This window comes from Procambarus clarkii, chromosome 90, assembly GCF_040958095.1.
Source record: "Procambarus clarkii isolate CNS0578487 chromosome 90, FALCON_Pclarkii_2.0, whole genome shotgun sequence".
Classification (NCBI taxonomy): Eukaryota; Metazoa; Arthropoda; class Malacostraca; order Decapoda; family Cambaridae; genus Procambarus; species Procambarus clarkii.
In genome coordinates this window covers 9,432,175-9,448,379 of record NC_091239.1, presented here as the reverse complement: position 1 = coordinate 9,448,379, position 16,205 = coordinate 9,432,175, and the positions used below count along the sequence as shown (strand labels likewise).

At 41.7% G+C, this 16,205-nt stretch overlaps 1 protein-coding gene across 17 annotated transcripts in view; it reads left to right on the top strand.

Moving 5' to 3' along the window:
* Positions 1 to 16,205, top strand: part of LOC123746519 (actin-binding LIM protein 2) — a 284,312-nt gene that overhangs the window by 171,158 nt on the left and 96,949 nt on the right. Inside the window, exon 1 of one of the 17 annotated variants that reach the window (XM_045728062.2) lies at positions 5,273 to 5,339. The exons of the other annotated variants lie outside the window; for them this stretch is intronic. Coding sequence (XP_045584018.1) covers positions 5,291 to 5,339 — 49 coding nt within the window. The 5' untranslated portion in view covers positions 5,273 to 5,290. Of the gene's footprint in view, positions 1 to 5,272; positions 5,340 to 16,205 lie in introns of those variants that run through there. 17 annotated transcript variants of the gene reach the window in all.

The following is a 16,205-nucleotide window of genomic DNA, read 5'->3' as shown; positions in this document are numbered from 1 at the left end:
ATATCAATAGCCTTTTTTATACACGTGGTTCAAGCAGTGGTCCACAAGTCTATATAGATGACAGTTAACATATATAGTTAGCCGCACAGTTACTAATCCTGCTCCACACCCACCCAACTGGGCGGCAGCTTTACAGTCATGTGCTCCACACCCACCCAACTGGGCGGCAGCTTTACAGTCATGTGCTCCACACCCACCCAACTGGGCGGCAGCTTTACAGTCATGTGCTCCACACCCACCCAACTGGGCGGCAGCTTTACAGTCACATGCAGGCCGCACCTACAGTAAGCAACCTTTGGATACTTGGCTAAGTTCCTTGGCAGTACATCATTATGAATGAAGTACTTACATGTTTCTTGAACATCATTGATAGTTCTGTGAATGTATCGTGGTATACTCTTATGTGCAGGTTGACCCCGAAAGGAGTTTGAGACGTGTGGTAACTTATTTGGAACTGGCTAACATTATAGAATTAGTATTGCTTTGAAACATAGAAAACGTAGTTGTAGGAACCTTACCTTGAGGTGCTTCCGGGGCTTAGTGTCCCCGCGGCCCGGTCGTCGACCAGGCCTCCTGAGAAGTGAGAACGAGAAGTGAGACGCCCAGCCATCACTGTGGGTCTCCGTGGTTGTTCCTTCTCTTGCCATGTTGGTAGTGAGGGCAATAGGTACATTAAGATTAGGGAGGGGGAGAAGTGGTGACAAGCTGTCTTGTGATGGTGTGGGCTTCCACTCTCCTGTTACCTTGGTGGTGGTGCAGTTGTGTGTTGGCGAAGAGATGGTTTTGAGAGGGGGTGTTGGAGCATATCTTGACAGGTGTTGGTATGGTGTTCCATTATTTATTATGCAGGCGATGAGTCACAATAACGTGGCTGAAGTATGTTGACCAGACCACACACTAGATAGTGAAGGGACGACGATGTTTCGGTCCGTCCTGGACCATTCTCAAGTGGATTGTGGTCCAGGACGGACCGAAACGTCGTCGTCCCTTCACTTTCTAGCGTGTGGTCTGGTCAACATTTATTATGCAACCACACACCCCCCCCCCTACTTTAGGGAGCCGGTCGGCCGAGAGGACAGCACGCTGGGCTTGTGATCCTGGGTTCGATCCCAGGCGCCGGCGAGAAACAATGGGCAGAGTTTCTTTCACCCTATGCCCCTGTTACCTAGCAGTAAATAGGTACCTGGGTGTTAGTCAGCTGTCACGGGCTGCTTCCTGGGGGTGGAGGCCTGGTCGATGACCGGGCCGCGGGGACACTAAAAGCCCCGAAATCATCTCAAGATAACCACCCCCCCCCATACCCATCAAGTGGGCGTTAGTCTGCGAAGGTGTTAACCTTCTCTCCTTACGTTCCTTCGTGGTGGGTATAAAGGGGGTTGCACATTGTTCCACTGAGACAGTGGTGGTTGGTCAAAGTTGGCCTGGACGAACAGCTCCCATCGCCTATTCCCCAGGACGAACTGAATGTCTATACGAACGATAGTAATGTTATTCCTGCCCGTAAGCAACTCCCTACAAAAAATATAGCATCCTTATTACAGATATATATTAATTGGGACATTTATTTCAATAGTTTTCCACTATAAAACCTTCCTTATGACAATAATATTTCTAGTGGTAGTGGTGTATCTGGTCTTGATGGGAATCCTAGATATTCACGGATAAGAAAGGAATTTCAGCGGTTTTAATCACATCGTGGTTCAGTGGGTATAATGCGTGCATCTGGAGGTGACCTTGGACCCGGGTTCGATTCCACTGCCATGCTCCAAGGATTTTCTCATTGTGGTGTTTGGCAGCTTGTGTGATCTGAAATTATATTATCTAGTGTTCATCAAGACCTTTCGTAGTGGGTACGAATATTGGGTCTTATTCGTGTTATGTCGCCTACCAAATACGAACTATAGAGAGTATTATCTGGGAATGCGCCAATCAGAAAGAGGCCTTCAGAAATGGAGAGGTTCTGATTGGTGTTCAAGGTGGTTTGGAAACGCGTAGCTCAATTGGGTGTCGATATTTTTGTTGTAAACACATGATTCTTGGAAAACATGTGGGTAGCGGCGGCGGCTTGCCCTACACTTGCCCGACCCACACTACCTTGCCCCTGGGGGAGGAAGGGTAGACTGTCGGCGTCTACCCCTAAGGTATGACACCTCAGTGTTGTGTTGCTTCGTAGCCGTCACCTCGTCATGAATTACACCTTACAATTGTCTCATTACATTGTGTTTGGTACACTTAATACATTATGCTGTCATGTTTTCTCTAAGTATAGCCTTTCACTTTCCCGTTTTCTATTCTGGATATTATTTTGAGTTTTATGAAGGTATAGAAAGTGCATGTGGGCATGGGGCATGCGTGTGCCCAACACGAGGGTATACATAGCACTTTGTGTCCCTTTGTTGTTAATTCTAGGAAAGCTTGGTCTGTGGGTGTGGCTAGGCAGACTTCACCCATCGCTAATTCTTCCCTCCAAACCTGTAGCTTCTCATTTGATTAGACTATGGCAGGAAAGTTTAAATGACAGTATCATCACTTGTTAGTGAACATACCGCCATAGCTGGATGAACAGCCATTCCTCTCTGGGAAGAAAGCCTGCTGGGTTGTTCTTCCTGTAACTTGTACCTAAGTGGAGCTGGGACTCTTGTGTCAAATAGGGCTATTAAATATGTCAACCCTCAGGTCGACAGTGTCTTGATGTAAAGCGGAAGTATTCTTGTACGTCAATGTCTATCTATTTGATCTATCACGTATCTTCTATGGTGTTGCAGCGGGGTTGATCAGCCGTCGTCTCCATGGGTAATCTCCAGTGAGTGAGTGAGTCACTCACCCACTCACTCACTCACAATCCACGGGGGTAGTTTTATCCCAAACGGATGACAGCGTCTCTTCCTCACTCAACACCTTAATATACATGTTCATGTTGCTGCTTGTGTGTGTGGGTTGCACGTCACTGCCGGGGCTGCAAGATTGATTTTACTCGTCAACATTTGTGCATTGATAATGGTTGTTACATCAGCTTGCATGCCGTTGCCAGCACAGGGCAGCAGGAGTGGTGGTATTTCCGATAGATTGACTAACATCCACTTTTGCCAGCGTTTATTGATTTTGCTTGGGCATCTGTTTGTGTGTATACAAACCACACACACACACACACACACACACACACACACACACACACACACACACACACACACACACACACACACACACACTCACATATATATATATAATATAATTATTACTGCTTGTCCGTCCGTCCCCTACATGCAACATCTGTTGTAGTATGATATAGTTATATATCATACTACATATGTAGTATTATTTGTGTTATAGGTTACTATAACACATACAAATATTTTGAAGATAGTGGAGAACAACTTAAGTCATTATCACAACCCATGCCTAAATATGCACAGTATGCTAATATATAACTAATAATTTATATATGAGAAGCCTACTACAGCCAACACTCATTTAGTCAGCCTGTTAGTCCGCGCGCACGCAAACGCAGAATACATTTGTGAGAGCCTACCAAAAGCAGCCTGTCCACAAACAAGGAAGGTCTTTAAGTACCTATGATTTTCATTGATGGTCATCAGTAAATTTATGACAAGCCTCGTAGAAAATTCCTGAGGCCAGATTCACGTAGCAGTTACGCAAGTGCTTGTGAACCTGTACATCTTTTCTCAATCTTTGCCGGTTTTGTTTACAATTATTAAATCGTCAATGAGCTCCGAAGCACCAGGAGGCTGTTTATAACAATAACAACAGTTAATTGGGAAGTTTTCATGCTTGTAAACTGTTTAATAATGGTAACCAAAGCCGTCAAAGATTGAGGAAAGATGTACACGTTCGTAAGTACTTGCGTAACTGCTTCGTGAATCTCGCCCCTGGTTATTATTTTTCCAAGAATCTGACGTCTGAGAAGCTAAGATGTTCACTGTGGAATTTTACGGCTGGACAGGAGATTGGTATTAAAATGCTTTGACAGAGGGTAATTGACTTTTAGTTGGAGGCATTATTTTGGTTACATGGCCCTCCAAGCACCAGGTTTGGGCCACTACACCACAACATGGTGAAAAACCAATGCAACCAAACTGAATCTTATTGATTTTCTTATAAACACATCACGATATCTTTGTGTATATTCTAAAAGTTATCAGAGAATGCAATTTCACACCACCTGGTTATACACAATACACCAGCTGGCTATACAATGTATATCGCACCAGCTAGTTATAAGAAATCTGGTTAATAACACACCTAGAAATGTGTACAAATGATTATATATATAACTGTGGTAGTGTAGTAGGGCTTAACCTAAACCTTATTTACAAATATTTGAATATATCTGAAGGAGATTTAGTGAGTGGCTGTGAGGTTCCATGGATATTTGTGTGGAAGTGGTGTTTGTAAGTGTGGATACTGGCTTGCTTGACACCCTACCACCACCATGTGTGAGACACCCTGGTCTCTATCACCACTTAGTGTTCATATGAGTTTAGTATTTGTTAATAGATTATTGTTGTTATAGATTCAGCTACTCAGAACAAGTTCCAAGTAGCACGGGCTATGGTGAGCCCGTAGTGGACTTACCTGGCACAGGAGCGGGGCTCTTAATAGATTTTCTGTGGCCGTATATACGTGGGTGAAACAGCTGTGGCTGTAGTATTTCTCCTTGCAATATTAATTTTTCATCGTGTTCGTTTCACATGAGAAGAACGCTATACTAAAATATATTTTGTTGCTTAAATAAGTTACAAATGCTTGATTGAAAATAAAGTATTTATCACGAATTTGCCATAAATTACGTGTTTGTATCAGATTTATCGTATATTTAATGAATTAATATAAGCATGGGAAATTGGCGTAATGTTATTACTCTGGGAACGTATCCATTATTACATGGTGTGCCCAGCGATTTAGTAAACGGTATTTTAAGTATCATTTGCCTGTAATATAATTCTTGTTTGGAGGTGTGGGGAGAGGCGTGTGTGGCTGGCAGCCAGCCCCGGCACCCAATGGGTATCACCAACAGATGTGGTAGCGATGGGTGCTGCCCAACCTGTCGTACCGCAACCATATCCTTCAAAAATGGGGCTTTTAACCAATTTTTTTAAACTTCAGTCATCATAGTTTGGAAAAGTACGTTGGCCCCGTAGTTGAATGTATTATATTAAGTCAATATAGTTTAACGAAGTCGGTCATTGGGACTAAAATCCGTTTTGTTTGTGGTTTGGGTGCTGCCCTCTTGTGACGGCGCTGGGAAGTATCGATCAATTCACTGGGAGAGATGGCTTCAACCTCGAAGGATGCGACTAGTCCAGCCAAGAAGAAAAAAGGTGCTTAATGGGTGTATATCACTACCATATAATGAATGGGGTCTCTGTCTGTCGAGAAAGTAAGGTTATGAGTGCAGGCCACGTCTGAAAATCACGCGGCGAGCCATTTAAATGCCGGAAAATGAGGTGTGTGTGTTGAAGAGCAGGGCGGTGCTCCGGGTGCTGGGCTAGAGTGATCTTCCCGGATAATATAGTCGTGAGTTGTGTTTTTCCTCGTCTATGGCGGGGAATATGTCACAAAAGCTGTGCCTCGTGTGTATGTGTGTGGTTTTGAAAACTGTGAAGACGGCCGTGGCCGGAAAGCACGAGAAAATCTGGTTAATGCTACGGTTAATGGAATAGTTTTCCTCCTTGAATACTCACGTCGAGGAAGACCCTAAAATGGACTTTTCGAGTGATGGAAATAGACGCTTCAAGTGTTACGTGAAGTCTATCGTATATTTGAAACTAAACCAGCGCTCTGTGGAGGACTGAAATAGACCACTTGGTGTAATTGGGGGTTTTGGAATGCCGTGATTTATATAATGTGATTCCTGACTCCCATTATGTGGTTTGTATGTGGCCGGGCCAGAAGACTTGGTATGTGTTTTAAATTTATTTGTTTCAATTGTATGTAAACCATTTCCTCATTTACCGGGTATGTGTTTGAATTTATTTGTTTCAATTATATGTAAACCTCATCTACCGACCATAAATATAAATTGTGTAGTTAACCATTTTTGTACTCTTGTTGTGATATAAGATTTCCAATTATCATTCAAGTTTCGGGGCATATTTTGAAATCCAGTGGTAATGTATAGTTTGATAAATAAGTTTTATATAAAAAGTAAAGTAATCAGGCTATTCAAATTGATTGTATGTTGGAATATATTACCTGGTTGATGGGGTCCTGGGAGTTCTTCTACTCCCCAAGCCCGGCCCGAGGCCAGGCTTGACTTGGGAGAGTTTGGTCCACCAGGCTGTTGCTTGGAGCGGCCCGCAGGCCCACATATACCTGTTTGATGGGGTTCTGGGAGTTCTACTCCCCAAGCCCGGCCCGAGGCCAGGCTTGACTTGGGAGAGTTTGGTCTACCAGGCTGTTGCTTGCAGCGGCCCGCATTTACCATTAATATATTTTGTCAACTGCTGTTATAACAGCTGCCAGGAAGCAGCCACTAGAATTTATGGTTATAACAAAAGCATGTTTTAAGAATATGATGATTTAAGAATAGTGGAATAGTCCGTTGAAGAGTAGGAATAAGTAAGTCCCTGTTCTGGATACAGCTCTATGGCACTTTAATACGGGACTTTTAAGTGTTTGTGTGTACACGTCTGGTAGGGTGTGTGTGTGTACATAACGCACATCTGGTAGGGTGTGTACACGTCTAGTAGGGTGTGTGTGTACATAACGCACGTCTGGTAGTGCTGTGTGTACATAACGACCGTCTGGTAGTGCTGTGTGTACTTATCGCACGTCTGGTAGTGCTGTGTGTACTTATCGCACGTCTGGTAGTGCTGTGTGTACTTATCGCACGTCTGGTAGTGCTGTGTGTACATAACCGCCATGATGCTGCCAGGTAAACTGTTATTGTCGCACTGCAGCTCAAGGAATGACGGTCCCAGATTCACTGATGAAGTCCCAAAGGTACAACTCACTCGTGTGAATGTATCACAAACATAGGAGATACTCAACCAAATTAGAATTTGGTTGAGAATTAGTTAACGTAATTATCTAATACCTGGACTGAATATACATTTCATTAAAATATTTTAGAGATGTGTAGTAGTTTAAATATATCAATATATTAAGTCAAAATATATATAAATATATTATAGTTATGCATATAAAGGCAAATACATATTGCTTAGGTGTGAAAGGCAATTTGATTGTGAAATGGAAATTGAGAATTATAAGTAGATATGTCGTAGACTTGTGCATGTAGTGTGAGGTACTAATGAAAAACCAGTATTCAATAGAGTATGTTGTTGGTGAATGTGGTTATGCAAGAAATGAACAAACAGGTTAACACCAGACGACTTGGAGCCAATGTGGTAGTGTGTTTCCTGGGAAACATGATTTCAGGGCTTAGCATCCCCGCGGCCCGGTCCTCGACCAGGCCTCCTTTTTGTTACACATACCACCAGGAAGCAGCCCGTAGCAGCTGTCTAACTCCCAGGTACCTATTTACTGCTAGGTAACGGGGGCATCAGGGTGAAACTCTTCCCATTTGTTTCCACCTCCACCGGGGATCGAACCCGGAACCTCAGGACTATGAATCCGAAGCGCTATCCACTCAGCTGTCAGGTCCCTCAGTTACATGGTAGTTACATAACTACTTGTTTGTTTAATTTAGTTTAATTGCCAATACAGTAATACGTTTTTACCTGCATCGTATCCGTAACTTCTACAATATTGTATCTACTGTATCCCCCCCCCCCCTCTCACTCCATTCCCCGCACTCTCGGTTACAGTGATTTTGTGGTTGGTCGTCGGGTTACATGTTGCGGTTAGGCCGTAATTATTTTCTTGGTAATTCTTGGTAAAGGAACTTAGTTTCTCACGAAGACGCTATTCATTCATCACGTATGTTGGTTAGGCTGCATGCATGTTGTATGTGGTCGACACATCTCTTGAGTCGCATCTTTAGGGCTATGATATCACTAAACATTTTTATGTTCCTATCTGGCTGTCATTACTTTGAAATTGGCTTTAACTAGTAGTGGTATGGCATTTTTTTATTTGTATAATAGAATCAAATTTTATTTAAGTGTTTAATTTGGTATTTTTCAATTTAAAGTATATTTATTTGAAATATATTTAAATTAAGATGCTTTATTAGCCTTCTGTTATTTACATATCTTGACCTCTCTTCCCAACTTGGAATTAACAAACTTTCGTACCAGATTCCAGACTTATTCATGTATTTGGGTCACGGGAAATTATGTTGTATCCCTACAGATGTGCACGGATGGAACATTTTTAAATAGTAAAACTTTTCCTGTGTTATAACTTGTAATCTCCGTATTGGGTAAGGTTAGATTAGACAGTACTGATATAATATATTAAGATACGTTAATACTCAACCCCCCCCCCCCCCCCCTCTGAAGCTTTTCCAGTCATCATCAGTCAGAATATACTCGCCTAATTGTGCTTGCAGGGGTTGAGCTCTGGCTCTTTGGTCCCGCAAACATCTTACACTTACACATCGTACGTGTTCCTTTCATATTTCTTGACCTGAGATGAGGTTTCCAGTAGTTTAAAATCTATTTGCTGAAGTTGTTATCGACTTGATTTATAAGTATTCTCGTTTTTCGGTGCTGTATAATTTTGTAACTGCTGCAGAAAGTGTCAAATGTCAGTGTGAACTGTAAAGGTGACGATCTCTCTCGTTGATATTTACTGGATGGACGTTTGATGCACATGATTAGCCGGGTGCAAGTTACTTTATGTAGACAACATTTCGTCAACAAATTTTGAAACCTACCCAACCTAAACATCATTATCTGACACAGAAAAAATGTCAAACATCAAACATATAGTTTACAAAAATTAGAAAAAGAGCCATGTGTAGAAACACCAATATACAATTCAATCCTGGTGAGTCCGACGAGACATGCACTGGTTTTTATGGTAAAACTGTAAAATATTCAAATATGGTAGTTAACTATAGTATGAAAATTTGGTGATTTAAGAGGAGGAAAACTTCGCGAGAGTTGGGTAACAGATATGACGCAAGAGGACCGGTCCTTTAATAGTAATGTAGCAGACTGAACACTGATAAGGCCTAACTAGCCCTGATAACGTTCCGGGCCGGCCAGAACTCTGGCAAGTGGCTCTCACACGCCCAGCTGGAGTAGATCAATAATATCTGAGACAAGTATGTAGTGGATGTTAATTTATCAGGTAGGGTGGTTACCGTTCTTGGTGGGGCTTTCCAGTTCACTACAATTTAAGTTTACAAAGTTAATTGTTGACCAGACCACACACACACTAGAAGGTGAAGGGACGACGACGTTTCGGTCCGTCCTGGACCATTCTCAAGTCGATTCATAGTTGACTTTTTTACAAAGTCAACTATGGTAAAATTGACCTGTGTAACAGTGTTATAAGTTATGTGCATTTATTAAGTTGGCATATGAAAGCCAACATGTACATTAAACGAGGCTCTGTTACACAGGCTATTCATTAATGGATAAGAATACAGGGGCTCCCTCTCACCATATCTCATTTGGGAAAGACAAATGGCTCCCTAGGCTATGGCATTTCAGATAGTTCAGTAATTTATTATGTACCCTGTACCCACCCATGGGCGACGATGGAAGGGTTACAGAGGCACTATTAAATACACACACGCATATAAAAGTACACAAATACATATATCAGAAGTCTTTTATATCACAAGTGGTTCAAGACGTGGTCCACAACAGTCTCTATACAAAGGCAGTTTACATCTGTGGTGAGTCAGTTACTAATCCTGCTCCACACCCACTCAACTGGGCGGCAGCTTTACAGTCATGTGCTCCACACCCACCCAACTGGGCGGCAGCTTTACAGTCATGTGCTCCACACCCACCCAACTGGGCGGCAGCTTTACAGTCATGTGCTCCACACCCACCCAACTGGGCGGCAGCTTTACAGTCATGTGCTCCACACCCACCCAACTGGGCGGCAGCTTTACAGTCATGTGCTCCACACCCACCCAACTGGGCGGCAGCTTTACAGTCATGTGCTCCACACCCACCCAACTGGGCGGCAGCTTTACAGTCATGTGCTCCACACCCACCCAACTGGGCGGCAGCTTTACAGTCATGTGCTCCACACCCACCCAACTGGGCGGCAGCTTCACAGTCACATGCAGGCTGCACCTACAGTAAGCAACTTTTGGATACTTCACCAAGATTTTTGGAAGTACTTCATTATGAATGAAGTACTTTCAAGATTCTTGAACACCATTGAAGGCGTTATCTTTGAATTCTGCTATTTTTTCACATTCGGTTATGTAGTGACGCAAAATGTGTGTTTATATAAAAAATGTATCCTATGGTAGGCCAGTGGGGAAGGGGACCCTAATTATAATAAATAGGGTTCAGCCATTATACTCTCATGTAGCTTAATTAATACGACCACTGAGCCACTCAACCCCCCCTTTCATAGCCACTGGGTAGGCCTAAAGCCACAAAGAGCTTTCCGTCCAGCCTTCATATACTATATAGGCTATACGACCATCAGCCAATGCTCATGCTGCCCGTCCTCCTAAGGTTTCCCAACGTCAAGAAACTATCGTACTAAAGTGCCCTTATCCTAACCTACCAGAAGACCCAAAACAGAAAACGAGACCGTATGTAAATTTCGCGAGCTGCTTCCATTTTCTAGTACGACGATTTTTAGCCTTCAAGCGTCACATTTTGACAAACCATCATCAAACGGTATTTGATGATGGTTTCATTGTGTCCGGTGTTGAGATCCTGCAGTTGTTGTTAGCATGTTAAGTCTAAAGATTAAATACAACTTGAATGAAAATAGGACCACGATTTGGTAAATTTTGAGCTGAGGCTGTAGTGAGCGGCTCGGTGGCCAGTTTACTCCTCATAATACAGTAGGCCTAGGGGCTATCAATTTATTCTGAATGTAGAATATAAATTTACTGATAAATTTATTCAAATGTAGCTGAATGTTGGTTTAAAAGATGCAAGTGTACTTTGTATTTGTTATATTAATAGTTTTATTAGTCGATATTGGATGAAAAAACATGTCCAAAATATTTGCATGTTTTCAGAATAATAAATGCTAAAATTTATTCTGATTCTATGAATTGAATATTCAAGTGATTTGCTGTCATCAGGTATTTTTTTTATGCTTTAACTAACTTCATTACATTTTATTAAGGATATGAGCAAATTTGAAGACAATTGTAGTTAGTAATGTTATCAGCAATTCACTGTTCAAAAGGATTAAAGGATGTATCTCAAAATGCACTTTTATTTGTATTGGTTAATATTGTAGTGACTTCAATGTTTTTAACAAGGTTAATTTGAATTTGAAACGTTGCGACCCCTAAATATGGCGCATAGAAAGCTTCAAGTCCTCTGGACTCGTTGGTTTTATTTGCGTATAAATTATTAATATTTTTCGTCGTGTTAAGCCTTGACCTAAATCCTCGTATAAGGGTTTCTCCTTGCTGGTTTTCACGCCGAAATAAAATATGAAATATCGTTATACTCCCATAGAATCTGATAGAAGTGAGAACTAATATCAGATTCAATAATCTATCGTAGCAATAACCTGGCACAATAGGCCTTCGAGAACAGAACTCCACCTGAAACCAATCGAATAACAAATAACTAATTAACAAATGACAGTTAACAATAACTATTATACTAATAAAAATGTCTCGACCCGATATCTACGTTGATGACTCAAGTAAATTTCTCAGGATTTGTATATTTACTCTGTAATCAAAACACTTAGGTCCAGATACTTCAGCCAAGAGACCAAGCTGTAAATGTATAGTCTACTTGTTTTATCCATATTTTATCAGTTTCGAAAGTTTGTTCCAAACACACACACGCACACAAAATTTAGCTTTAGGAGGATAAATTAATGTTAAACATGAGTAGGAATCCGTAGAAGGAAGAATAACAAACACTCAAGAGGTTAAAACAGCGTAGGTGGGTTATTGACCCTCAAGTTGGAGCGTGGGTGAGGAAGACTGGATAAACAAACCCAAGTACAAAGTAAATTTGCTTATTTAACACATTGAGGGCCGCCACCCTACACTGGTAACGTAATTAATGACAAACAGATAAGCGCATCTGACGGACACCGAAATGACAACGGTAACATTAGCATGTTTCACACAGTGATCACTGATGGTGAGAACCTACACCCTATATGAAGATATACGGTTTTGCCTTGGCCTGTGTCACCAGCTCCTGAGAGACATAGATTTATCACCCGTTCTAAATGTTTAGTTTGAAAAATATGACGTGTTGACAGATTTATGATGGTTGACTAGGTAGTCTCTGAGCGAATGTTCGGACTAGTAGCTATGCTTTGTTAGATTATAATGCAGGAGTTATATACTCTAATAATTACAACAGATCTGCTTTGAAAATAGACTAGTTTATGTGATTAAACTCGGTTACGATAAGGTTTGTAACGTCGTCCCGGCTTTAAGAGGGGCATGATTGACTCGGACGCTTCTACCAAGAAAACCATTAGGCTAGTATGGTGCGGGTTTGGCTGGGCGGGGGGGGGGGGAGAATTAATTAGACGCCTCGTTTGTTTCCGTTACGCTTCGTTGAGACTTAAATACACAACTGTTCGTCAATTAACATTTTAGGATGGGCCGTTATTGTTAGACCTAAAGATTTGTGGTATAAGTTGCCAGGCCTGATATTTGATATGTTAACTATTGATATATTAAGCTGTCCAGTTATGGTAGGAAAATCAAGCAGCATAGCTAGCGTTAAATAATAATTAGTAGGCTTCTAGGCCTATTTCATCAGCATTTTATATATACTGGGAGAGGTACCCGGCGTTGTCAGTGTCTCCATATATATAATATATATATATGCCCCTCTTATAAAACTATAGTTGTTTAATGTGTGGGTGGTTGCCACTGAGAGGAACTTTGTAGTATGAAATATTAAAAAAAATACCACGCGTTACCTGAGGAACTCTCATCCAAGTACAAAGTGATTTTAAGTGACTGAAGGGATGGTAATACATTGGAGTGGCAGACACAATTATTGCTATTCATTTTTGTGTTAATTCTGATAAATTTTAGCCTCAGCAACGTTACAATCTGGCGTCTAGGCTTGACCTACTTAAAGAATGCCCTAGCATGCCCGACATATTTTCAAGCATGTATCGGCATAAGCATGCCGGCAAACCCAGGGTAAACGAGCAATGAAGATCCTGGTTCAGTGAGCAAATTGGAGCCGAGGTGTCAAAGGTTAGGTCTCTAGGGTGGCGATGCGCTCTAGGCTAGTGTCAAGTGTGGCGGAGAGCAGGCAAGCTGGCAGCAGGTCGGCAAGATGAATGTTTCAACACACTTAGCGATATTGTGGCAGGAATTTAATGTGTGTGCACTGACCTAGTTGTGCTTGCAGGATTGTGCGTCAGCTCTGTCGACGCATTGTAGGACTGTGTTACTTTTGGTCATATTTACATTTAAAAGGGTATCGAAATGGCTTCAATAACTTCATCATCTAGTCTGTTCCGCTCATTTACGGCTTAGACTGAAAAAGTGTCTTCCGACATCTCTATGCTCTAACTCATGAGTATTTAGTTTCCAATTAAGGCCCTCTCGTTCTGTCGTTCCTCACTTTCATCATTGATTCTATACATGTATATTTTGTCAATTCGTTATCACGTCTTCCCTATTCCTCCGACTCCAGTGTAGTGATGTCCAGCTCCCTTACTGAAATTGAAATAAGTTTATTGAGGTAAAATACACACAAAGGGATGAGGTAGCTCAAGCTATTCTCACCCCGTTCAGTACATCGTGTTAATACATACATACACACACATCACAAACAATAAACATATTACCAAACATTCTGAGAGATAAACATATACATTTCCTAGCTCCCTTTACTGTATAGTTTGAGGCGAGTATATTGTGTTGCATTTCTCCTAAAGCAACAATGTAAATAACAGCTACACCCAGTCGTACCCGAGGCTATGTACGTGCTTACGGGATCCTAACCTGAGGTTGGGAAAAACTTGTGCAAACGGCAGGGTTGAACGATGACTGTTGCCATAACCCGGACTGGGTCGCCATGCCCAAATGTGGGGGAGTACGGTATGTATATTAATGACACCCACCAGGTCCTAGATGGAGACTCGTAGTAGAAGCATACCTGAACCTTAACAGTACGGACATTGTTAAATTATGGCTTCATTATATTCTTGGCCATGAGTATATAGCGGTAAATCGTTGGTATTTCATTTACGGTGTTCAGATGATTTGGTTTCGTCGGAGAAGTTAAGGTTGAATGGAATGAAGGAAGGCAGTCATTGGCGTTCATAAAAAGGAGCATTCTAAGGTGGCATTAAACATCTACCTTTTAAACTGCACCTATTTTGAGTTTTTTTTTTTTTTATTATATTTTCTCAGTACTGTGTTATTGAAATTTGTTATTGAAAGTACCGTATAGTTGAACATTTTCATTCGTTCACAACCATTTAGTCACTGTTATTTACGATATAACACAACAAAACAACAGTTATGGAATGAGCACGCAGAACCTGGGCGAGCAACCTCTTCATAAAGTCAACAATGTTTTTTGTCACAATTGCTTGAGGAAAAATAGACGGTTGTTGTGATGTATGTTTATCTCAGCGTGCTGGCGTTCCTCCCTCGTTGCCAGTATCGTAATGTTTGCCCAAGAGTTAGTGGGGTTTATTTTGGTAACGTTTGAGTCATCATCAGTTTAGTTGGTAGAGAATGGAGTTAGGTTATCACCGGAGATGAGTTCACATGCATGCATGACTGGTGCAGTCTCACTGGGGATGGGTCCACTAGCGTGACTGGTGTGGGGAATTAAAAGAACAGATAGAAAAGTTGAGTACAAAATTGACAAAGTGGGTAAGGGGGTAATGTTCAAGATGGGAGATATTGGTACAAAGACGTGTCTGGAAATTCGAGACGCAAATGAGCTACAGAGACGTCTGAAACTTACCTATTCATGGTAAGGGTTGATAAAACAGCCTATTCTCTCGATTCCCACTTAAAAAAAAGAAACTGTTTTGCTTACTTATAAACTTGTAAACCTATCCACGTAGAAGCCTAGAAAACGTCAAAATATTACGGTGCCTTATTTGCAATACGTCACTTTTAACAGATTTGTCGATTCCACAAGAAATGCTACATATTAGATAAGAGAAGTGTATTAGTAGAAATAGTGTTGAAGCGACCTCTTATTCAGAGTTTCCAAAGCCAGTATAATAACGTATAGTGCATTGACCAACAGGTATGAGGTCGATTTTGTATGCGTATCTAGAAGAAAGAGTACACGCACTCTCCTCACACATTGTGAAGCTGTATGTGCTTAAGGGTTCACTAGTTCAGATTGCGTAGCCTAATGAGAATGAGCTCATGCCAGGATGAAAACATAAACAGTGACGTCAGCTTTAGGTACACATACACACACACATTACAGTATTTGTGTTTGTTGTTCATGATTCATAGAGGCTTAACAAGGCGTCTCAGTCCCTAACTACCCCCCCCTCTCTCTCTGTCTCACTCTCCCTCTCTCTCTCTTCTTCTCTTCCTCTCTTTCTCTCACTGCATTCTGTCTCCCGCAAAGAGGACATATGCTGCTGCATAATGGAACAAGTCCTTTTTAGCGCTACTGCTCACAGGATGAGCATGGGGGTGTACGATAAACTAGCCGCCTCCGGTGGCAGCAATCAACAACAATCAATGGAACTAGTTGGCCAAGAGTTGGCCACAACAAACATATCGGAGGGTTAGTGAACCAATGAAATGCGTTAACGGAATTTACGGCAAACAATATACATTATTGTAGATATGTCAAAGCTGAAGGGAGTGAGCAGTCGTTGTACCGACTAAGAGACCAAAGACCAAAGGCGACTAAGAGACCAAAGGCTTCTGGGACTAAGAGACCAAAGGCTTCTGGTTCCAGCCTTTGGTCTCGCAAAAGGAAACATACACAGCCGTGCGCGCGATCGCACAGACAGTAGTCCACAACGTTGCTATGCCAGAGAATATTCAAATCATTCATCAGATCAATATATCTGGGAATTAATGTGATCTAGTTGGTCCTAATCTAAACAGTATTGGAGTGTTAAATGTTAGTAGGATTATTGATCTAAACCCAGTGTTAGGATAGGCTAGGCTGAGCCTGATGTTTGTA